The sequence below is a fragment of the Euwallacea fornicatus genome, chromosome 14 (genome assembly GCF_040115645.1).
Source record: "Euwallacea fornicatus isolate EFF26 chromosome 14, ASM4011564v1, whole genome shotgun sequence".
NCBI lineage: Eukaryota > Metazoa > Arthropoda > Insecta > Coleoptera > Curculionidae > Euwallacea > Euwallacea fornicatus.
In genome coordinates, this window is record NC_089554.1 from 2,296,526 (window position 1) to 2,322,403 (window position 25,878).

Below are 25,878 nucleotides of genomic sequence, written 5' to 3' on the forward strand. Positions count from 1 at the left end.
GGAGCACCGCGGTTGAGAAAAACGATCAGATATTCTGGCATTATGTTGCGTCTTATTTAAAATGGAAAGAACGGTTTTTCTTGAGGGACGTGGAAACCGGGTGATGGAAAATAAACTTGCTCTTTGAGACGCGGATTTTACTTTCAATTTGCATTTGTCCTCCGTAAATCTGGAATGAGTAATTGGATTCTTTTCAATTTCGGGAGTATCGGGAGTTTCTGAATTTTGTCACGTTTGTTAAGTTTGATTAAGAAAGGGCATTTTTCTCTCGTCTTTGCACAATTAATCAATTATTGTGTGTGAACATGATATTTTTTTCACGGAATCTTAATGGTGTATTCGATGATGATGATGATGATGATGATGATTATGATGATGGTGAGACTACTTACAGCGACTCCATAGGGTTTATGTGTGATTTTATAGTCTTCATTTCTGTGCTTTACATGCAGCATCGAGGACCTTTGATGTTGCAACACAAAACGTATCTTCTTTGTATATTTGCGCAAATTGATAATAAATCGTAAGACAGTGCAGAAATTACAAAAAATGACACAACTTGCAACGTAGAGAGATTAAAAAGGTTTTTTGAAACTCTTACCGTTAAACCACGAGTTTTGCAACTAGACGTGTCGTAGTAACCGAACCTACCTGAATCACCTATTAGCAAACAATTCTGCGTAGTAAATCATGATCGTTCAGAAGAACTAAGGAATTGATATATGTGAATAAAATGGTATATTTGTGGTATATTTCTGTAGGAACTTAGGAAATAGCATTTTTTTGTGCACGAGTGGCCAAGCTTTGCATGCACACTAAGCAGGAGAAAACGCATTTTGGTTTGCAGTGCGAAAAGGTTTCCTGCGCTCCTACCGGAACCATTTTTTTTTGGTAGCACAGTTAATTACTTGGAAAATAGAAATTTTCAGTGTGGAATTATGAAGAAGTGATATACAAAGTGTTTCGTGAAAAAGTGTCCAACGTGAATACCTTTTTCTTTATTTTTTAAAAAGAAAAAAGCTAAAAAACGTCAATTTTAATAGGGCGAGGGACAGCGTTAAGTAAAAAAAAAATGTTTTCGAAATGTCATCTCTCTAACCCTAAATCCATTTTAAATTTTCAAATTAGAAAAGGGTTGTGGTATGCCTTGTTTGAAAGATAATATTATTCTCTACATGGTCAAACTTTTATTTTCGCATTTTTGCACATCGGTCTTGTAGAAGTGAAAAAAAAACCAAATAACTTAATTTTAATCATTTTTACTGATATTTTATTTATTTTATCATAAGAAATGTTCAAAATGACCTTCAATGACTTCCACGCACATGTACGGCTGATTCTTACAACGTCGTCGCACATTATGTAACATTTCTGGTGTTATTGACCTATACTTCTCGACGATTCAGGCACGTAACTCCTCGAGAAATCAGATTGTGTGTCATAGATTTTGGTCTTTAAATGTCCCGATGAGAAGAAATCCAGGGGATTAAGGTCAGGGGATATCGTGGACCACTCCACTGGACCTCCTTTGCCATTCCATTTTCCAGGAAATTTTTCGTCTAGAAATTGTCGGACAGTATCAGTGAGATATGGAAGTACTGCATTCCTGTTGAAAAACTAATTTTTGTTTCAAGAGGTGGGGATTTTGTTCAAGTATTTTAGTTATCCTAGGACATGTGGCGTCTTGTAGAAGTCGTAGATAATTTTCTCCACTTAAGTTTCTTGGAACGAAAAATGGTTCAACAATATGATCCTCCTTTTTGAAACGTTCAATTTTTAAGGTTATTGAATGAGGGCCTCTCGGAGCAAATAAAAATTGATGTCACTCGAGTAACGACAGTTATGTCTGTTAACTTCACAATTTAAATAAAACGAGCATTCATCATGAAATATTATATTATATAACAAATGTCTCTTTAAAACCTATATAATAAACTATGTATATAATGAAAAAAAATGACAACTATGTCTGTTTCATTTCTACAAGACAATAATGAACAATAAAAGCTGGGTCATGTAGAGAATAAAATTACCTTTCAAACTAGGTATAACCCATTCCCTCTTTTACTTTGAAAATTTCAAAAAGGATGACAATTCGAAAACAACTTCTTCACCAAATGATGTCTCCCCCCCATTTCAAAGTTGAGTTTTTTTAGCGTTTTCTTTTAATAAATAACAAGAAGATATTCAGAGTTGACACTTTTCCCTGGGACACCCTGTATAAAATAAACGGAGATGACTGGCAGGGAAACCAAAAAAGAGTGAGTCTCAAAATGGGCCAGGGGGGCTCGAAAATCAGGGAGGGAACGGCTAATAGAGCCATTAAAATTAAACTAGAAACGTGTAAATTTATTAGTGATTGAATGAAGAGCTCTTACATTTGAGAGGTCGATGGACAAGTCGATTGGTGCACTTTGCAAATCAAAAATATGTGACAGGGTATGGTGACATTTGGAGAATTTGCCGATGATGGGAAAACATCCACAAGGAGCAAACGAGAATAGCTGATATACATAAATTCAACATGCTTTTTGCTCATCACAAACGACATTCATTTTGCTACTTGCATAGGGAAAACTGAAATGATGCACGTCCTTATAGAGCTTGTAGTTATTTGTATGCTAATGTCCAGACCGTTTCCATGATTTTTCATGAAAATACATTTCTGTTATTTAGCCGACTTACGTATGTATTGCCCTAGGTGTATCATCTATTTATCGTACCAAGTATAATAATTTGCATACGTCGGTTAATTATTGTTTAGTCACGCGTCACAAATTCTTACGTTCATGATTTTTTGAACAATACAATTGTCTAACAACGAAAATAGTAGCCTTGACCCCTAAGAACAACTTATTCACCTGCAAAGTGGAATTTCAAGTCTGCTCGCCGAAGCATGGCGTAAACTGCGCGTTTCCTCCTGCTAATGTTTCTTGCTAGATTTAACAAACTGGATTACTTTAATGTGGCTACGTAATTCCGTCGGATTTATTTTTATTCCGCCATTTTATTTTATTTTATTCGGGTGCATTGTGACGGCCACGTAACACGAAACTTATTGTTGAGGGCTCGAAATAAAAAAGACGAACGAGAAAAATCGTTATTTGCTATAAAAGGGAAAAGGTTATATTGTCGTCACAGAAGAATGTAATTAGGCACGCCTTTGTTTGGTACTTTGATAATAATCTCTTGTGTCAGTCATTGTTCGGACCACCGTGAAAATACGGCAAAGGAAAATGATGAAGAGATTGTCCCGTGCATGTTGCCAATGCTTACAACTGTTAATGAATGTTTCAATAGTTCGCTTTACCAAAATACGAAACGCCATAAAGGCATGAGCACAAGAGCGACATCCTTTTTCGCACAAAGAGCACAACGATTTCATTCACTAAGGTCCAGTTGTTCGATCATGACATACGGAATGTGGCATTAAGGAATTTCTTATGAATATCAGGAAGCGTGTAAGACATACAGGATGCAGCACTGAATCTTTCTCTTTTCGAAGGTCAATAAAAAAGTACTCGGTGTAAATTTTCAACACGGAAATTTACTTAAGTGACTTTAAAAAGACTATACGACAAGTATCAACCGTTCGTTTTAATGCATCCTTGGATTAGGCCCCTAAATGCCTCCCAGCGCAGCTACCAGTACACTGGCAACCGTGTCATCAATATTGTTCTTCAAAACTTCCACCGTTATCGGATGGTTTACGCCAACGACCGATTTCAAGTAGCCCTACAGGAAATAATAGCAGGAAGCTAAGTGTGGAGGGCACGCGGGCCACGGGATGTCATCTCTAGTTGAGATCAGTTGTCCGAGAAAAGTTTTCCTCAAAAGATGCATTAAAATTCTCGATGTGCAAGCCGTGCGGCCCCCCCCCCCCCCCTGCTGCAACCATAGCTCGCCTACATTCATACTGAGAAGTGATGGCAAAGATAAATGATCAATCGCTGCCACATAACGTTCAGCCTTTACAGTTACTGCACAATTCTCCTTCTCCAAAAAGTAAGGCCCCACGATTGTTACTCTTCACAAGGCACAGCAAACTGATACCGGTATCTATGCTGGAGAGCGTTGAGAGGTACTTCAGGAGAGTGATCGGAGAATGCATCATAACGAACGAATGGCAGTTATCAAATATTCTTTTTAAAACAACTTGAGTAAATTCACATATTATTAGAATTCATTAACAAAAAATTTTTAATTTATACCAAGTATTTTTTTTGTTTACCTTTGAAAAATTTAAGTTTCAGTGCCGCACGCTGTATTACATCTACACAGGGCGATTCAGAAGTAAGCGCGGTAAATTATAGGATAATGGGGCTTGAAAATATAATGACGATTCGAAAAATTCCGCGGAGCCTTATTTTGCAGAATTACCAAAAGAATATTTTGGAGGAATTGCGTCGTTAGAAAAACTTTGGGATAAATCCATGTTAAGAGGTCTTGCGTTGAAGAAATGAAATTTTACCTTTATAGCTAGGTAGATAACGTCTAAATCTCTTCCCGTTGAACATATTACACGAGATGAAAAAGGTAGTAATTTTATTTCGATACATAAATAAGAACTTTCACCGCAGGAAGAAAACATTTTGCTTTCAATTCTTCACAAATACGATTAATAAAGAGAAAAACTTTTTCCAAATATTTTATGAACTTGTGAAGTAGAGAATGGTTTCGTACAGAAAATTATCGCTGGCATTGAGTTATACATCTTTTTCTTCAATACTTTGATTGTTGTCGTCATGTCAGTTTATCGCAAAAAAATTGTTATTAGAATGTGTCAAAACGGGTTGATTTTTTTGGGCAATATGCTTGTGTATTTTGAAATATGAATGAAACTATTCCCATTTACAGTCATTGTGTAGAGAATGTTTCTTAGAGTAATTCATTTTTTCACCCGCAGCTGAAAGTTTTCACATTCACATAACAACATTTTACCTAATATTATACCTTTATCTGCGAGTTATCCCAGCATCTCTAACCTTTAAATTTTGATACATGAATTGAGTTGTAATTACTATTTTTTTATCGCAAAACTCAAAAATATAATTACAAACACCAAAACAATCACCACTTACAGCAATGCATTTACACAAATAAACATAATGAATGCTAATGGTTGCCATCAGTGCTTTAATATTCAATATAATTTTAAATGATTTGTAAGGTAATTAAAAATAGTTACTTTCGAATTAATTATTGTAGATTTCGAAAAGAGGTTAGTCACGCTATATACCAGTAACTAGCTCATTAATTTAAGTATAAAATTTCTTTTTTTATTTTCCTTTAAGCCGCAAAGAATCTCCGTTTTTCAGTATGTATGTAGTATACGTATACATACCAATTATTTTAATATCTACAATCATAATTGATACATTTTGTAATCAAATTAAGTTGACGATTTATTAATACATAATTTCTTTCATTGCAGGTGAGTCACTTGATCTAGGGAATTATTAAGAGGATGGAATCAATAATTGCTGGCTTGGAGGTAAGCAATACAATTAGATATGATACTTACCATAGGAATTTTAAGAATACTTGTGGCGTCAGTTGTAGTATATTAACCTGAGCTGAAATAAGTTTCGAAAATGAAAGAAAGAAAGAAGTGTCGCAGCACGTGGAAAATGTGATTAAAAGATTCTCGAGTTAAAGTTGAAAGTGTTAACAAAGGAAGTTGATGCAACTTCATGAAAAAATGAGCTTTGCTGAAGGGCTGAGTGAGTTTTTATGTAGAGGCTTTGCTAAAATGCCATGCTTTCCTCAATGTTTCAAGACATTTTCTCAGATCAATATCCGAGCAATCGCAGGCAGGAGAACAAAATTTAATTTGAAAAATAGTCTTACTTAGATATCCACTACACGCCCCCGTTTTGTCCATTGCGCCGCGAATGACCCTGTATATCAAGAGACTAAAGTCTTAATCCGGCGGCAAAGTTTCTTCTCCCTGCGGCCGGACAGCAAATCGCTAAGGGATTAAAAGACACTTTAATCTTGAGGTATATATGGTAATTTTTGCCCTGCAAACTGTGGGTGTCCTTAATACTCTCATATGAATTAATGTTGAGTGCCAAGTCCTACCTGTTATACTGATCGACTACCATGGAACATTAGGCAAGGTCGGGTATAAGGAAATAGAAATAAATACTATTAAATCGATTAACGGCTGAATCGAGTCCAAACTCATGAATTTCGTCATTGAAGTGACGAAGCCACTGCAGTCCCTTTTACTGAAAAAGTCATATTTGATATACGACAGACGATATATGAACTTCAACAAATGGTTGAAAGAGAAAGAAGGGGGTGGAAATGACACGGAATGACTCGTATTTATCCCATAGTGGCCCCACAGTCCAGCTAAAACGGTCGGAGTAATTCGCCATATCCCAAATTAGTCCTGTTTTAATTTAAAAACTACTCTCTTATAATTCATCTAATAAATTAATTGATAAGGAAGTTACAATCTTACCCTCAAAATTCTTCCCGCAAAGATCTGGCAGAAATTGTATCCGAGGTAATGACGATTTAATAGCATTCAGCCTCCCCAGCGGTGCCTTCCTTGGCGACACTAAATTATTAGGGGGAGAACGATATACAACGAAATGTAATATCCGGGATGAAATGATGAAAATTAAATAAATAACTGAAAATGTATTTTCACCTTGCGCCCGTGTCCGTCGGTGAGGCTCTTGCTCACTTCTCATGGAAATGTCCCTCAATTCAAATTGGCCAAATTTAAAAATATCATTTTATTAAAGGGCAACGAGTTATTTTTCTGAATGATCTTCTTAATGATCGTCATTCTCGGAATTAAATTGTCATCCAGAATTTCAATTTTCCGCCAAGCGGTAACAAGTCTTTAATGCCCTAAAGCTAATAAAATAATAACGATTACTATAGAATTTCGATTTGACATTTCAAGGGTATTAAGCGGGAAATTGCCCTCTACCTCAGATGATCTGGAACGGGGAAAAAATAGCAAAAAAAAAAAAAAAGTCCGCTTGAGCGGGGGCAAATACCGATACAGCGCTTTTTCTTTGTCTTTCGTAAGTTGAAAGCAAACAGGAGGCATCATGGCGTAATAATGTACGATATGAATTATTAAATTTGACGCATTCAGGTAAGAGCCAAACGTTTCAGGAAAATGAATGGATGTCGGAAAAAAGCTCGCAATAAATGAAATGCTCTAGGTTGAATACAATGACGTCGATCGAATCATTTTTGCGGTCTAGGAACTCGTGAACCTTCAAAGGTCAAAATCTGGAAATGCTTATTGAATTTGGCGAAAGCTATATACAGAATTGTTCCTTACATATAGAGTTTATTATTGACACTAATTTCGTTACTGAAATTTAAATGTGAAAAAACGGTCAGATTTTTTTTTTAAACGAGTTGCAAAAGGAAGATGGTTACTTCCTTTATGCGAGCAGTTACGAAATGAAGCCCGTTTAAGTACCAGTTTAGATTGCCGAAAAAGGGAAAAGGTTAAGAACGGCATTTTGCGGAACAAGAAAAGCGAAGTCCACACGAGGCGGCGTGACACGAGTTATATAAAATATAACACGTCTTCATACATGATTTTTCCATATTTTACCGTAGAATAAAGAAATGCTGAGAACAAACACATACGACTATATTTTAGCTACGCTCACTATCCGTAGAACTAGACCAACCATTGTCGTTCTTGGTTCCGACTCGTGGCAAAATTCATAAAGCAGGTGGTAGAAAGTCTTTTCAAATAATTTAGAAATTGCGGGCAGGATGATCATTGTTCTGAGGTCATTAACGCTTTTAGTGTCGGGAATCTCAGCCGTCACCAATCGTCTTCCATTAGATTGTTTCCAGCTAAGTGGAAAGCACTCAACCTGAATGCAGCAATTGATTATGTGAAGCATATATTTGTCTACATGCATAAGGATTACAATACTTTAGCATCACGAGAGATATATCATCAATGCCGACGGCATTAGTTTTAATGTTATTGGGGATGTTAGGAACAACGGACTCATTTACGAGGCGAAATCAAAAAGCACACTTTTCTTTAACGTGCAGTTTTGGTAGAATAATTTTTTTTTTGTTTTTGTGCTGAAAATATTGTGTAAGTTGGGCAGTAAATTAGTTAACTAGCCCCTTAAAGTCAAATTAGTTATTTTTCATCATAGCACATGTCATATGGTTAAGTGAGTAAACGTGGAAATCCTTATGTGGGGACTACGTTTCACAACTACTTTTTGAAGGCGAAAATGGATAAGAAATAGAGTATGTGGAAATAAAATTGGTTGAAACCAAGGACAAGATATTAGACCAAAATTGGCAGGGTAGCCTAGTGTGACCATCTAACCATCTAAAAATAAGCACGTTTTCAACTTTTTTTTTGTCAAAAAGTGTTGCATATAATAATGCAAATTCTTTTCCTAAAAATTATGATTTAAAGCAGTAGAATTATTTTTTTAGTAATTAAAAAATATATATTTGTTTATTTATAAAGCTGCTTTCCCATATATGAAAAAAATATCAGTTTTGCTGGCGTAGGCATTTTCGGTCCTCCTAGACATCCGAAACAGAACATCGCAAGAGATCCTTATCTGTATCGCCATCGTTATCATCCGTACCAAAAGTTTTATATTTCATTGTAAATTAACAAAATGGCGGCGTTTTTTTGTAAAAATAAAAGAAAAGATACGTTTTCCTGCGCTATATATGAAGTAAAATTATGCGTTAGAATCAATATTCGAACATGACTGCTGTGCGAACGATAGCCATAAATATGCTGAACATTGTGTTAAATTTTAAAGTCGATATGCTCAGCCGTTTTTGAGTAATCACCTGCACCAGGTATAAAAATGTCAAGTTGAGAAAAACACGTTCAAAGTTTTCAAATGAAAAACTCATAAGGAAACTTACTTTTACAACTAATCAGCAATGCCAGGACCATACATGAGCCCTTTTTCTGTATGATAAAATTCATCTTCAGCTTCTCTGGTCTCTTTTTTGGCGATAGGAGCTTCTTTCGATGAATCGGAGCTGCGCTGGGCTGCTCGGTGAACGCGCCCATCGTTGTACCCACGAATAAAATAATATAACCTTTGTGGACCAATTACGCGTCCCATAGTTTCGAAAATCTTCAAAATGAGGGCGTGGCCTTTGTTAAATATCCATGCAACAGTACGAATGGCAATTTTCAAGATATTCTTGACGCAAAATACATGTTTAAGTCTAAACACAAGAGTGGGAATTCTTTTTTATTGAAACTTTGATTTTACTTGTTGGAATTTAAAAATCTTTGGAGGAGATCATATTGGCTCTAATCTTCATATATTGGCATTAAAAGCTACGTATCTTCAACCAAAGCAGGTGGATAAGAATACGTAGGTCTGCCCTTTATGCTGTTGTCACTAATACCACGAGTCTCCACCTTCCGGACTAAAGTGATGCTAAGGTTTTTCTTGCGTAGAAATTTTAAGATAATAAGTACCCCATATTGCTCAGTGTATGTCCTTCACAAAACGAAAATATCGTTCAATCGCTAATCGGTAATACAACGACAAATCTTGCATGTCTTTGTTGGTTGAAGTCGTAGTTTTCGGTTCATATTTTGATTATACAACACGGTTTGTTTAAAATTCAAATGAAATTCGTCTGCGACTACATTTGTACGAATAAATGCAAAATATAATGTTCTATACGAATCTACTGTAGAAGAATATTGAAATGGATATGTGCAGGCCGAACCTCAATATATACCCTATGTTTTTATTCCGAATCCCTAGTGTGCGCTCTCAGTGCCTTTGCTTTGAAGCATCATTCTTAGTCAAAATGGAAGGAATCATCTGAACCAACCATGAAATATTAATTCCAAGACTACATAGTGACCCTTTTAAAGCTGTAGTTGAAGATTATTCAAAATGATACGATGCATAAAAAAAAGTTTCAAATAAAAGTTGTCCGGTAAAAAAGGGACATACTATGAAGACAGTGGCTTTTCGCTAAAACGTCATATTAAGGTCATTTCGAGGGCAACTTTTTTTCTCAAATGACAACCCCGTATTTTCTTTAAAGCTCCTTTTAGACCTTCAAGAAATGAATATCTTTTATTTGAACATTTTTTTATTAGAAGTTTTGCTGCATAGTTGCTTTTGATTTTTGTTCAATTTTTGAGATAGTCGAAATTAGTACATTTTTTGAATAAAAAGTTTTGCAATGCATTTTCTGTTTAAAACTCGTAAATATCCTCCTATTCAATAAAAAAAATATATATTTCTACAAAAGAAATATTTTCTTAAATTTCCTCTTGTTAGAGTGTACATTATAACAAAGTCTACTGGAAATTGATGTTCTTTTTTTGAACATAAATCTAATTGTTTTGTGTGAAATTATTCTAAAATTATTTTCATTTCAATTTTTTTTCCATTTCAAATTTCAATAATTGAAATGAATCGCTACATTTTGAATGAAAAAGTAGAAGTGGTTTTCATTTATAGAAACGTTGGAAGAAATGTTAGTCCGGCAATAGGACTTTATGCTCAAGAATTTCCAGGTAAAAGTTTTCCCTGTCATTAGTGTCTTTAAAAATTGCAAAAAACCGAAAACTTTGGAAACAAAAAAACGCAATCGCTCTCGAAGTGGTACACATGGAGCCAACCATATAACAGTTCTTGTAACTCTTGCCATGTACGTTGTCAAATTGTCCCTGGTTCAGGAATATCAAAGACAAATGTCCAAAGAATTTTGAAAATGAATAAATACCATCCTAACCCTATTTTTCTACATTAGGAACTCTATGGGACTAATTTCGAAAAACAAGTCAATTTTTGTAATTGGGCAAGGCAGCAATTAAATCAAAATGTAAATTTCTTCTCCAACGTTTTGTTTTCGAACGAATCCACATGCATAAACCATGGTCCAGTCAATCGCCATAATTTGCATTTTTGAAGTGCTGTAAACTCACACTGGCTTAGAGAAGTTGAACATCAAACACTGGTCAGTGAATGTATGGTGCGGTATTATTAGGGAATATTTAATTCAACCTTTTTTCATTGAAGGAAACTTAAATGGAGAATGTACCGCAATTTCTTGCGTTATAATTTTCTGGAATTATTAGAAAACATCCCACTTGCGGATAGATGGGTGATATGATATCAGCATGACGACTGTCCATCCAATTTTTCTAGAATGTCTCGTGAGGTTCTGGATGAAGTGTTTCCAGACTGATGGATTGGACAAGGTAGTCCAGTGAATTGGCCTCCTAGGTCGCCCGATCTAACTTCACCAGACTTTTCCTTTGAGATTTTTTAAAAGACAAAGTTTATGAAGAAGTACCAAAAACTGCAGATGACATGACAAGGAGAGTTGAAAATGCATATCAATTGATACACGAGGAGATGTTACACAGAATATCCAATTCTTTTCGAATAAGAGTTGAGACGTGTTTGGAACGGGAAGAACATTCTTTTGGAAATTGGCTTACATAAATATGTCAAATCAGGATTTGAAATTAATTTGCCAAATTAATTTTTTTTCCATAGAAATAATCTTTTTTTGATTAGATGGAGGGATTGCTGTGAGTTTTAAACAGAATATGTTTTGCAACACTTAAAAAAATGTCACTTGAAAAACAAGTTGCCCTTTAAATGACCTTAAAATGACGTTTTGGCTAAAAGTCACTATCTGCATGACATGTCCCTCTCTTTACCAGGCAATTTTTATTTGAAATTTTTTCCACACAACGTACCGTTTTTGAATAATCTTCAATTACAGCTTTATATGAGACACCCTGTATGAGCTATCGAGAAACGCAAAAAAAATTAATTTTTTTGATCCATCGCAGTGGACTATCCCTTTAAAAGAGAACTGAATTTGGAAGTGTAGGCAAGACAACACCAGGCATGAAGGCCATGAATCTATATTTGTTATTGGTTTTTTCATGAACTAAGGATCAAGTTGAACTTTAATGTGAGGAAAATGTCAAAATAAATCCATTTAAAGCCGTGAAATTTCCGAAACAAAATAGGATGCGACAAATTATCGCTGAAAATTTGTTTAACAACACCTATGCCGCGCTAATCTAATAAAACAGCACAGGAAATATTAATGTAAATTTTCAGGACTGAATGCATTTTGTGTAATCGTGTTGATTCGTAAATAAAATCATCCAATTAAATATTTATGAATACATCCCAATTTATTAAATTTCATAGCTAGGAAAGGCAGTTTCCCTTAAACTGGGTAAACACACTTGTGCTATGCAATAATCTAATTAACGCTAAGCTAAAGGATACTCTAATTAGTTCAATTAGTGTGAAACGTCTGCTAATGGCACCTTTTTGACTCTGGAAAGTAATATGTAATTTAAATTCAGTTTCATCTTTTAAGAGCGTTTGTCCATGAAGCTATTTACTGCAGTCGGGAATAATTAATTAATCTAATAGTCTTTAAAACATTTTTAATATTAGTTTTTCCAAGGTCGTTGGCGAGATTTTAATCAAATATTTTTTTTTAATTTAAAGACAGAAAGTTATATAATTTAGCGAGTTTCGCGAGTAGAAGCTTTGTTTTAAAGGTAACTGCAATGGAATTATATTAAAAAAAATGAAACAAACAAAAAAATATTATTTAATATTTTAAATGTAAACACACGAAGTAAGGGGAGAAATGTTACTGAGTAGTGACCGATGACCGAAGCCATGTTTTATAATAAAAATCTCTTTAACAATTTTATGTAACATGTTGCATGTTTATCGCCCGCATGAACATACAGAGCGTGTTTTGACGTGTTAGACGGCGTTTCAGATGTTTAAATTTCGACCCCATATTAGCCGCTACTCTACTACTTCTGAAGCTATGAAATTTGACGAATGTTACTTTAGTACTACTAACTTAAATAAAACTTGCATAAAATTCTTAAAATTGCATTAATTTCCTTGAACATTGTATCTATTTGAGCTTTTATGGGTCCAGAGTAAGTCATCTTTTCATCCCACAATGTGGGTAAAAGTTTAAAAATACTTAAATATGAAGAGGATCGAAAAGGTACCAATTTAAAAAACATGACTGAAGTATTTGCAAGTTGGTTCCACTTAAATGATTTATTAGCGCGAATCTAGTAGTGTCCAATTACCACATGCGTACCTTCAGGTCAAATGGAAGACAACTAATATGAGGTTACAAATTGAATGCGTAAAGTTCTACGAGGATAGTCCTTCCAGAAATACTCGACCTAACACTTAAAAATAAAAAAGTAGAAAATATTACATTATTTCCCAACATAATCTCTTTTGAAATTGTCACAGTTTGTCCAGTGATGTTCTACGGCTTCTACACCCTGTTTATAATACGAAGCTTCGAATGTTTCAAAAGAGACATCAACCTCTTCGTTATTGACATTTTTTTTTCAACCGAGCCTTTTTTTCAAGTTTAGAAGTAGAAAATAATCTGAGAGGGTTAAATCTAGCAAAAAAGATGGGTAAAAAGGGGGTTTGAAACCAAGTTGATTGATTTTGGCCATCGCGATGACAGAAGTGTGGGCTGGTGCGGCGCTTTAATGAAACAAAACTTTCTTTTTCGCCAAGTGCGGTCGCTTTTGCCTAATTTCTTCCTTCAACCGTTGCAGTAAATATGTAGAATATTCTCCGTTTATTGGTTTTCCTTTAGGGAGATAGTTAGTAAAAATTATTCCATGTACATGTCAAAAAATTGGCGCCATCACCTTTCCTGCAGATGGAACGGTTTTCGCCTCCTTTAGAACCAATTCCCCTCTTTGAGTTCATTGTTTGGACTGCTCTTTTGTCTCAGGTCTGAAATGATGTATCCATATTTCACCCATGGTTATGAATCGACGCGAAAACTCGCTTTCATTGGTGTGAAACTTTGCCAACCAGTCCTTTGAACCATCCTCAAGGCAGTGTTTTTGTCTTCTTGCGCACACCTTTCTCATATCCAATTTTTCAGTCAACATGCGATGTCCAGTATTTTTTGAAATGCTTATGATGGCTGCTAAGTCGCGCAATTGTAACCAGTGGTCTTCCTATACATTTTTGTGGATTTTTACCGTAATTTCTGGGGTGGTCACTTCATTGGGCCGACCACTGCAGAGTTCGTTTCGCAGCTGGTACAACCCTGTTTAAACTCTCCCAACCAATATTTTAAAGTTGTTAACGAGGGACCAAATTTCCCCAGAGCAGAATCTCATTCCGTTTTAATGTTGGATGGACTAAGATCTTTTAAATGAAAGTATTGAATTACGTATCGATGGCCAGTTTTTTTTTAATGTCCACAAAATCACTAAAAACGGCTCCGAAACAAACACAAATCAGTAGGGCCCTCAAACTTTTTAAGGTTATGTCTTTGTTATATAGGCAAATTTTTAGCAAAAAAACCGCCATCGATATGTCAGGTCTGGTACTTCTGGGACTATCCTCGTGTGTTGCCCTTAAAAAATATTTTGAATATGAAGCTTTGTACGTACAGAAAATGGAAGCTGTAATGGGATTTTGTAGTGGCCAAGGCATGCAGGTTACAGCATTTTCCTCTTTTGCGATACACAATCATAATCCAAGTGTAAGTCGATTTTCATTTGCTGGAAGTTTACCAATAAAATGGCGATTTGGTCGCCGTTCCGGTTTAATTCCGATTGTAAAACCTGACGTCAGCGTCAGCATGCATGTGTGTGCATGCCATAATCGGATTGTTACTGCGGTCATTACCGGGGCTTTCAAGCCTTTATCTTTGATAAAGCCAATTTTAATGCAGTGCAGGTCTAATTTCACCCATGTTTGTTCCCCATTACGGCTTAAACTGCTTTTAGATCGCAAAAAAAGATACGTGGGAAATGAAGCTTTTAAAGGACAACTTAATGCGGAACCGCCGCAGTGACGAGACCGTGTCGATCGTTTGAAAATAAACCCAAACAAGTAAAGAATGAAATACAAACCTTTCGAAACAAATTGTTCGGTCCTTTTTCGTCCTCCGGAAACATCGAATTGGAAATGGCAAGAAATTGCTTGTTTCCGAAGTAGGACGCAGTGTTTCTGGCTCTCCCCTGAAAAATTGAATACATAAAGGGAACAGACGTGCTAAAAAGGTAAAAACCTGTTCAAAACTTTTAAAGTTCCAGCCCCTAAGGACCAACTTTCTGTCTTTCGCCAGGTCGATGACATAGGAAGAGAAAAGAAATGGTCCGAATTTCTGGTATTGGCACTAATCGTAGAACTAGAGATTGAGAGTTGGAATTAATGTTCGCAATGCTGTTGTAGTCCCAGGGAAAAATGCATCATCCACATAGCATTTACAGAAATTCATTTCCGGTTCTAACGTACATATATTTCACATTCTACAAATAAATACCGCTTCCGGCTAGACACAATACATTGTTTCATTTTGTATGTGCACCACTGTTTGGGATTAAACGGTCAAAAATGTATTCGCGTAAATGGCATTTTATTATTTTATCGAAATTCGGAGGGCCAAATGGAAAATAAACGAGATTTTTGGATAAACCGGCTAATAAAAATCCATTAGATTTCGATATAAAATAATACAATTAATTTTCAACAACTCTGCTTGTTTCCAAAGGTGTGGGACAGAGAAAGACTAATAAAAAATCGGTTGTACTTACTGCAGTGTAAATATGTACTGTGCATTTGCAGTGGTGCAGAGCACTGGATTTGCACACTATTCTCGGTTAAAACTAACTAACCTAAGCTAACTGAGAATGATATTCGCCCTTTACTAAGGGCTTGGATGAACACCCCTGTTAATTTTATTTAATTTGTTTAATATGGTGTGTTCGAGATAAGGATGTCCAGCACGGGAACCTCGTGAACGGTAATACATAAGGGCTTGAGTAAATGAGTGACACGGTGGACATTCCAAAAGAATAGTTTCGCGATACGTCAGTACATCCTACATAATAGGTGTACAAAAAAAAGCATTTTTGGTGAAATTAAGCTTAATTAAAAATATAGTTATTGAAAATATTAGTAATCAAAATAATTTCCATAACTGTCTATGGTATTTTGCTATTTACTGGGTAGACGATGGATGCCCTCGTGATATCTTAGTGGTTTCGACGAAAAATAGTTATCGAGCCATTTTCGAATATCTTCAACGTTAAAGAATCGTTGGTCAGCTAAATGAGACTGCGTGGATTTGAACAAGTGGAAGTCGGAAGGAGCCAAGTCTAGAGAATACGCCGCATGCTGGAGTATTTCCCAGCCTAACGAGAAGATGAGTTCCTGGGTCGGTTTAGCTGTGTGCGGACGAGCATTATCATGCAGCAATATCACTCTCCGACTTCCTTGGCCCGTAAATGGTCTTTTTTCCTCCAGAGCATCGCTTAATTTGATCATTTGGGCCTGATAACGGTCAGCTGTAACAGTTTGACCGGGTTCCAGAAGCTCATAGTAAATGACTCCTTTACAAGCCCACCAGACACACAGTAAGATTTTCTTGGCATGAATGTTTGGTTTTGCAACTGATCTGGATGGCTGGCCTGGGTCAACCCATGTTTTTCTGCGCTTAGGATTGTCATACAAAATCCACTTTTCATGTAACCATCTACCGTAATAATATTATGCAGAAAATTCTTTCTTTTACACCGAGAAAGCAAGTTCATGCAGATGCCAACTCTTCGATTTTTATTGTCTTCGGTTAACTCATGAGGAACCCATTTTCCTGCTTTTTGAATTTTTCCCATTCCATGCAATCGAACTGAAACTGCTTGTTGAGTTACTCCTAACTGCTCTGCTGTTTTTTTAAGCTGTTTTTCAGTTTGGCATGGATTTTCATCCAGTAAAGTTTGCAGTTCTTCGTCTTGAAACTTTTTTTCGACACCCGCACATGGATCATCCTCAAGACAAAAATTTTCCTCACGAAACTTCTTAAACCATCTCCTAACAGTTGAAGCACCAACAGAATTATCTTCCCAAGCCGAATTAACCATATCTGTTGTTTCAACGGCATTTTTTTTTTCAGTTTAAAACAGAACAACATTGATATTCTCAAATATTGCTTGGAAATATCCATGTCTCTATTTACGTTTTGTGCACTGAACCACAGCTCCTAAGCAACTGAAACTTTTATCATATAAAAAGTCATAAATAAACAACACCTGCTTACAATTGCAGGCGAATTGAACGTGTCTAAGTATGTTTTTTTATTGCATATAACTTCATTGCTCAGTTTCTTTTTGTACACCTATTACAAACAGATCTACAAAATTATTGTTGATTTTTTAGTTGTTTGGAAAAAAAACTTTTTCCTTGTGTATCTATTACCGCTTACAAGATTTCCATGCTTGACATCCTGACACTCAGTATACATACAGTTTTTACCACAGAAAAAAGACTATATTAGTAAGTGGAAGTAGCTGTGTAATTAAGGAGAAATTGTCCTCATTCTCCTCTGCAACTTGGGGGACTCCCGTGGACATTCAGTAAAATTATCGTCCGTTATTTTATCACATGATTGATTCACTTTATGACAAATTATTCAAAGCTTTCAAACTATCCCTAAAAAAGTGAAATTAACGAGATACTCTGGTCTAGCAAATAGCTTCAGACTCTCAGCTACGAAAACTAATTCTTAGTTAAAGTTCTCTCCGCCAAAGATATTCCCCATATAACTAAAACTAAACCGAGACCGTCGAGCAAGTATCCTAAGTAAACGTAAACACTTAGCCAGGCATCAGCATTTCATCATAGTCTTATAGACAAGGTTTCTCGGTTATCTTTTCCGCAAAAGGTACACCTCAAGTCGTCTCTATTTTGGTCTCCTGCAGCTCTTAAGGTCTTTGTTTGCATTGCTAATGATTTAGAGTGTTCTAAGCCGATTACGCGTTCGAAAGGGGTCTCAAGACAACTTGGTTGCGGCGCTGAGATATACCGACAAATGTTTGCAAATTCGCAATTTGCTTACTCTTCTGTTTAAAAACACTGTTTTGGGGGTGTTGAGTGAAAAATAGCATTTCATACAGCTATCCTTGTTGATTTGGCACGGGATGGGGTTGTGCTTTAAAAATGGTGAAATTACCACGTATGGGAATAGAAAATTTGTGAGTTAGTCATCGGCCGATCTGTTTTTTATTACTACTAAACGTGAAGTAAGTCGATAACAAGAAAATCAACCAAATGGAGAAAATTTTAAGTTCCATGTGGAGGAATCTAGAACGTCAATTTTTATCTGTATGAAGCGCTCATATGATCTCTTTAATTGAAGAAAATATGAGGTCAATACCGTAGCGTGTGAACTTTTGTATGTTTTCGCGATCCTGTCAACAATGACTGAAGAGGTGAAGACGGCAACAAATTTGTAATCGAGAAGTTAACAAGGGTTTCTGTCCGAGTCCTCAGAAAGGTTGAATGTTATTCTCAGTTAGTTTAACTCAGAGTCGTGTGTAACTGTATCGCTACAAAAAGCCCTGCTCGTCTGTGGGGCATTATTCTCAAACAAAATAGAAGAAAAAGTTGTATGTTTCTGCCGATCAAAAGCAATTTAAATAAGAGTTACTAACAATCTCTTATAAAAGTAAACTTTGAAGAGAAACTTGGCTCAATTCACTTGTTGAACTCTTGTCTCAAATATGTTTCTATTTTCTCAGGCGAGTTTCGTCGACATGATGATTAACTCGAAAAGTTTTAATAGGAAGGAGGCCCCTCTCTGAGGATATTTTTATTTGGATAATTTATTAGGAGGTCTTGCTGCCATAATGGAAGCAATATTAGATTAGTTAGAGCTAGATTTTCACGTTAAAATTCTTACATCGTATCATATCACCACTATTTAAAGGAAGCAAGTTGTTAACCTCTCGTTTTTTTACGGACCTTTCTCGTATTTCCGAGAGGCGGCATTAAAATTCTTCTGGGTATTACTGGATTTTTCCAGTGCAACGTAATTGGTTCACGAATAATATTTTATTGAAGCGAATTTAAGTTCCGTTTTATTTCTTCTTTTAAGCTCAAATGGATAATGCCCAGTTTGTCGACGATTCCGAGCTCACTTAATGCCTCAGACGAGAAATTTCATTTTATTTTCAAAATGCTGCTTTCTTTTGTGTTAAAAGGCAGCTTTTCTTTTGATAAGTTCCATTCTACAGAGGATTTTTACGCAGTTTTGCTATCCTTGAAAAGCTCTTGTCATTGCTGACCGCAAAACAAAACTAGGAAGATTTGTTTACGCAAATTCGTTATAAATAAACAGACAGGTGTTTCGTTTACCAACCATCAATTAACCAAATTTGCTTTATAGGTATTTTTTACGCTCAACTTTTTCGGCAAGCCGAACCAATAACGAATTTTATTTGGATTTGCAAACCTAGTTAAAATATGAACACGCAAACAGCTCTGTTTGCCTTTAAAACGCGCTTGTATTGTGCAAATTTAACAATGAGAATATTGCAAACATTTGCTGTTTATTGCACATTAAGTACACAATACCGCAATAAACGTTGGTTAGCTGCTTTTTTTCTATTTGACTTTCGGTTAATTATTAGTTAATTAAGTCTATTCAATAAACATATAAAACAGAAAAATATGCTTTCCGATGTAATTGGTAACATCGGGCACTCTAGTATCTCTTGAAACAAATAATTATCATTGTCTGGGCGGGTCACGCTCTTAAATTACCTGATACACGGAAACCCGCGGGATAATGTGTAATGGATTTGGGTACTCCGTAACATTTCCTGGTTAATCTAATCTGGACCCTACAAGCAGGTACAAATGAAAAAAAGTCGTAATTACGAGGCAGGGGAAGTTATTGTCCTTTAGAGCTGCATCCGGAGCACATTTAAAATGTACTAATTGCAGCAAATTGTGCCTTCACTGCCCCGAATTGGAATTTACTTCCTTTTGTTATGGCTACCCCAGGTCGGGGAAAAATTTAGCAAATACTTTAAAGTTGGATAACATCAAAAAGAAGTAAAGCTGGGTAACTATAATTGCCATTACAGCGAAGGCAAATATAAAATGATGAAATGCCCTTGCCAAGAAGTCCTTAAAGTACTGCTTAAGTTTCTTATGCTGGTGGGTACTTATTATTTATGTATGAAACGATAAATTAGTTCTTGGAACAAAGTAGGCAAAAAAGTATGATTTCCTTTGTTCTTTTCGCATATTTAATGCGGCGTCGAACAATACCTATAACTAATTACTCCCCATTGGATGGTATTTTAAAAGTTCGTAAAATACGTCCTTTCTGCCCGCTGCTCTTGTCTAAGTTCGATAAAAAAAATGACTTAGAAGTTTCACTGGGAGCAGCTATTTATTTTCTAGAATCTAGGCTAGGGCATTCTTAGAAGTTTAAGTTTAGTTTGTTGTCAAAATTAAACTGATACAAACTGAAATAAGAAACCCTTATTCTTAATAGGTTTTTCGTTTTCTGAGAAAATTTTCCAAAAATCCCATGATAAATTATCTGCTAAATTAACTTAGGCAGACTGGCCTGATTATGCTCTTATCTATTTAAATTTTACATTTTTCTGAATAATTCTTAGCGAACTTCGGCTACTTATTTATGTTAAATGCCTTGAATTTTATGATAATAAATTCACCGAATATTTTTATCTTCAAAATAAAAGATTAGAAAACCTCGGGTGGTTTTATGTATATGTAAAATTCTTTAGATATGCTGAGTTTTTTTGTGTCATTAGGAAAATCTTCAAAAAAAACACTCGGCCGTTCCAAAGACAAGCTCGACTTCTGGCGGGCGGGCAGCGTGGGATTCATCCAAGCGTCCCTCCATTCAATATCGCAGGATGAAAGAACCTTTTCCGACTCCGGAACTGTCTCTGAGGGATGTATGTCCCGAGTCAACTCCACTTGTCTTCTACTGGTTGATCTCCTAATCTGCTTTGTTTTTAGAACACCCACTGTCTCTTTGGGCCACTTCAGTCCTGCGATACTTTCCGCCCTTCGTGTAATCGAGACGACCTTCGTGACAGCTTTATGCTTCCTCATGCTCAATTTGTGGCTTTATAAGATGCGGGGCGATGCCAATGTTCCTCTTTCCAATCATTTTGTCCATGCTCTTCTAATCTCTTATTGCTTCTTGTTTTTTTTTCGGCAATGGAAATTGTTCCTGCTTGTTTGCGTTTTCTGTTACAATAAGTCTCTTTGCGTTGTGCAATCCATTCGTGTGCAGCTTGGATATGTGGCCCCTTCGTCTCGATCTTTTATTGCCTTTCGTGACATGTCTGCCCCAAGGGCTAGTTTCTGAGGATACAGTAGGTCATTCCTTCGGCAAGCCCTCGGTCAGTCACTTCCCAGTCTTACTCATTAAACATCTATCCTCATGCTTCCCGCGTCTGCTACCTTTCTTCTCCTCCTTCAGAGTGGTTTCCCGGACTCGGGAAAGGGGGCATCTAGGGACACCGCGTGGAGGTGGACATACTGCGCTAGAGCGTCCTGAATATGGCTTTTATTATCCCCTACACATTACACAATGATAAATATCATTTTGGTGCCAATTGTACTGCGATGTTTGTCGGAAAGTGCTGTCTACTATAACCGAGAATTTGCATGCCAAGAAGATAACCTGAATAAAGCATTTTTTTAGGACAGTTTAAGTCGGTCCATAACACCCAAGTAACAGTATACCGACATAGCTATCTAATTCTCGTAATTGTAGCAGGCTAAAAGCACTGATGCAACTAGTATTAGGTGCACTCAGGTAGCGAAATTTTTCTCTCTTCCTCTCTCCGCAATTAGTTTTTAAATTCGTTCCAGCTTGTTGGAAACAGACGGGATTAAGCTACTTTATACCAAACTAACTACGTGTACAATTTAATTACTACGCTCGCTAGCGCCTAATTGGCTACACGTTCAACTTATCGAATTATAAAATTAGTTTTAGGCCTTAATGTTGCATTGTATGATGTACTACAGCCTGCTTAGCCGTCTCTTCTCTGCACAAACTTAGAATAAAAATGAAGCCTTTAAAATTGAACTTTTCGCACAGCCTGTCTCCGCAGATTACGTCTAGGTAAAATGAAACTTTGAACGAAAAGTGAAGAAATATAAAATCTTACAAGTAAACGTTGCATTATCAAAAATAAACCAACTCTGGAAACAATCTGGCTATTCCAGAAATATCGTCTACCTGTCTGGGGCTGGTGGTAGCTTCTGTTATCGAGGATTTTCAGACGTCTTTTCGAACTTTATATTATTTACGTTTTGAAACGTAGGATTTATTTTGTTCGCGAAGTTAGATCTAAGAAGATTTGGAAATTAATATCGGATCGGCCCCAAAGCCTCATCGGTTTGAATTGCCGAAGGCGGAATTGTGACGGAAGTTTTAATGAGGCTCAAAAGAGGACGATACAAATTAACCCTACCTCTATCTGCAATAGCCGTTTGTTCGTCTCTCAAAGTTGTCAATTTCCAATAAGCTAGAAAATTATTTCATTAATAATTACTCTATCCTACTAAAAGTCACCCTAAATTTAATTAACACTATAATTAGAAATGTATCGTACTATTTTTGGATATAAATTGATATTGTTAATATTCGTCTACCTAACGAATATTCTATTCGGTCAAAAGTTGGTTATATGTATTATTCAATTCCAATATTTGAAAGCTTTTTCGGTCAGATGTGCATACAATGCACAGTTGTTTTCCATATAGTCATTTTTTAATTAAATGTTTATTAATTAAATCCAGGTAAATATAATAAAAAGATTTATCATTCAATGCATTAGTAGCTGCAACAATGAGGTTTCATAAACAACGGGAGTGTATGTACCCGTATATGATGATGATTGGTGCTATTTTTGTCACTAGAACAAACTCTGCTTGGCACCTAATTAAAATCTCACTTTTCTCCTACAGTGCAAAAAGATTTCTCCAGGTTTTCAGTTTACCTAGGATCCTCTTATCCAGGCAAATCGGACACGCTCGAGTCAGGCAATCAGGTTGGGCCAAAATCAACTAGTTGCTTTATCGATTGGGCTCTCGCTCTTATAATAAGGGAAACATGCCTTGTCTAGCTTTGGAAATACACTATTGTTCGCCGATTTAATTTCCTGAGATTGTGTGCACAGTTTTCATGGATATTGTGTTCAATTTTGTTGGCTCAAGACCAAGGTTTAAGTGTGTATTTTGTTACGAAGTCTGCTCTCTTCTAGATGACGATAACATTTATGAAAAAGGTGCATTATTCAGGTATTTAATTAAGTATTTTAGATTGATTTTTTATGTATGTACAGGGTGTCCACGAGAAAAGTACCATCTCTCCCAGTAACTTTTTAATATATGGAAATTTGGAAATATTCTAAAAGAAAGTACTTGAAAATTCACGCAAGATAGTCAGCAATTTTATACAAGTTGTTTAATAAAGGTTTGCCAACTCAATATTGCATTTTTTGAACAATTTAACGATATATGTGTATATATCGTTAAATTCGTAATAAAACGCAGAATTTAAATGTATAAAAAAGTAATATATTTGTATATATTTGTCACACCTCAAACCTTATAATTTTTGAAATATTTTCAAAAATTTATCCCCGTGCAACATAGTTCAGTGGCAGTGTTCCACGAATATTTCTTTGTTAATTATGAAAACAATATGACTGATGTAGTCAGCGGTAGTCATTTCTTTTGTCATTATTATGGATTATCTTAAAATTAAAATCAATAGTTTATTGCATTTATAATCAGTATTTTATGTTAAAATTGGTATATAGTGAAGCAAAAAATACCACAATTTGTCAATCTACTTAAAATATAAGAAAATGCCTCACAAGGTATTTATTATACTTCTTATTTTCTAAATAAAAAAAAACATTTACTTTTTGGCCCAATGGGGAAATTTCCCTGAATATCCTAATAGGAATACACCAAGCTGGAAGACATTTAAAAAAATTGTGTAAAATAATGTAAGGACGGATCACAGTATTCTAAACTATTATGCAAATGAATCTAACTAAAGGACTACTACATAAAGTTCTAAAAAGGAACCAAATGAAAGCTGACTACTTTATAGCTGTGCAAAAATTGACAGATATTCATATTCAGAACAGAATAAATTTTTGTAAATATATGTTAATCGCTTCAGGAATAATATAAATTTCTTAAAAAAAAAAAGTTACAAACATATGAGACAACATTTTCAACTGCTAGTGTGTTTAATAGACAAAATGTGCGCACTCCATTCAGTCGCAATCGAAATTTAACAAAACAAGTAAAAGTTCAAGGCAGAATAAATTTTCACGTGTGGTGTGATATTATTATCAATAATAAAATTATTACACCAATTATTTTTGATGGTACTTTAACGAGTTAACGGTATTATATAGGTTTTTAAATGAAGACATTTTTTATTTCAATGAAAATTTACCCCTTGACGAGCGTTTTGAAATTATTTAACAAGATGGTGCTCTACAACATAACATATTTCTCCTGCGCGATTTCCTAAATCCGGAATATCAAGAATGGATAGGAAAGAACAGAACAATTCCATGGCCCCCAAATAATCCCGACCTCACCCGTTGGACACCGTTTTATGGAAATATCTAAACAACGAGATATATGGTAGTGAATTGGATAATACATTAGATGCGATGAAATGAAGAGTCCCGAATATAATAAGTCATATCAATCGAAGTGATACGATAACAAAATGCCTGCAAAATTTGAAAAAAAGATATCGATTATGTGTTGAATATGGTAGAAGGAAGTTTAGGAGGAAAGATTATGCTGCCTTATTGTCATTGTATTCAATTTTATTCAATTTTAATTAGTAATATTGATTATACTCTTGTTGAGCTAAAAAATATATATTTTTTAGGTTTAGAAAATAAGAAAAATAAAAAATACGTTTTGAAGTATTTTTCTTAATTTTTATGTAAATTGACAAAATTTAGTATCTTTATTCTTCAGTATGTACCATTTTTCATAGAAAATATTGATGATAAACGCAATAAACTGTTGAATTTAATTTTAAGATAATCCATAATAATGACAAAAGAAATGACTACCGGTGACCACATTAGTCATATTGTTTTCATAGTTAACCAAGAAATATTTGTGAAACACCGTCATTGAACTATGTTACACAAAAGTAAATTTTTGAAAATATTTCAAAAATTATAAGATTTGAGGTGTACATCATTGAGTTCGTAATAAAATGCAGAATTTAAATATGTAAAAAAAGGAATACATAATAGTTAAAAAAATGCAATATTCGGTTTGCACTCGTTTATTAAACACCCTCTATAAAACTGTTGACCATCTTAAAAAAACTTCATGAATTTTTAAGTACTTTTCGTTAGAATTTTTTTCTATTTCAATACATTAAAAAGTTAGAGAAGGGTGAGACTTTTCGCATGCGCACCCTGTACATAGGTAAGACAATATCTAATCGACCGATCCCGTATTTCCCAGGTGGGTTCTGCTGAATCAAAGCTGGTACTGAAACTAGCCGTATTTGAACAACATTGTTAGCATCAACTGTTACAAATAAAATTGATTTAAATACAGTGCTGTTCCCATGGCTTGATCCTTGCCAGACTCAAATTACCGGACTCACTAAAAACTACCTGACAATTTTTGTGAGGTAACTAAAAACCATTAATTTTGCTGCAGTAAGAATATAATTTTTTAAATAAAGTCCACCCTATACGGTACCGGCCTCAGAAGGAGATGGGTGAGATTAGGTTGAGTTCCACAGTGGCAGATCAGGAAGGGTGGTGGACTTTTTCGGTTGGCGGTTTTTTTTTGGGAGCAGAGAGGCAGTGATAAAAATTTTGCTCAAAACGCCAATTTCTGGTGAAAATACTCTTATAATCGTATGTTTCTCCTTTTCTTCGTATAACCTTAAATGCTCAGTTCTTCATACTTTCTCTTAATCCTTGGAAAATTTTAGGGGGAATGCACTGTC

General features: G+C 35.4%; 1 protein-coding gene across 6 annotated transcripts in view; it reads left to right on the forward strand.

Moving 5' to 3' along the window:
• Positions 1-25,878, forward strand: part of heph (polypyrimidine tract-binding protein 1 heph) — a 311,014-nt gene that overhangs the window by 227,985 nt on the left and 57,151 nt on the right. The window contains exon 1 of one of the 6 annotated variants that reach the window (XM_066289865.1): positions 5,453-5,494. The exons of the other annotated variants lie outside the window; for them this stretch is intronic. Within the exon in view, the coding sequence (XP_066145962.1) occupies positions 5,468-5,494 (27 nt within the window). The 5' untranslated portion in view covers positions 5,453-5,467. Of the gene's footprint in view, positions 1-5,452; positions 5,495-25,878 lie in introns of those variants that run through there. 6 annotated transcript variants of the gene reach the window in all.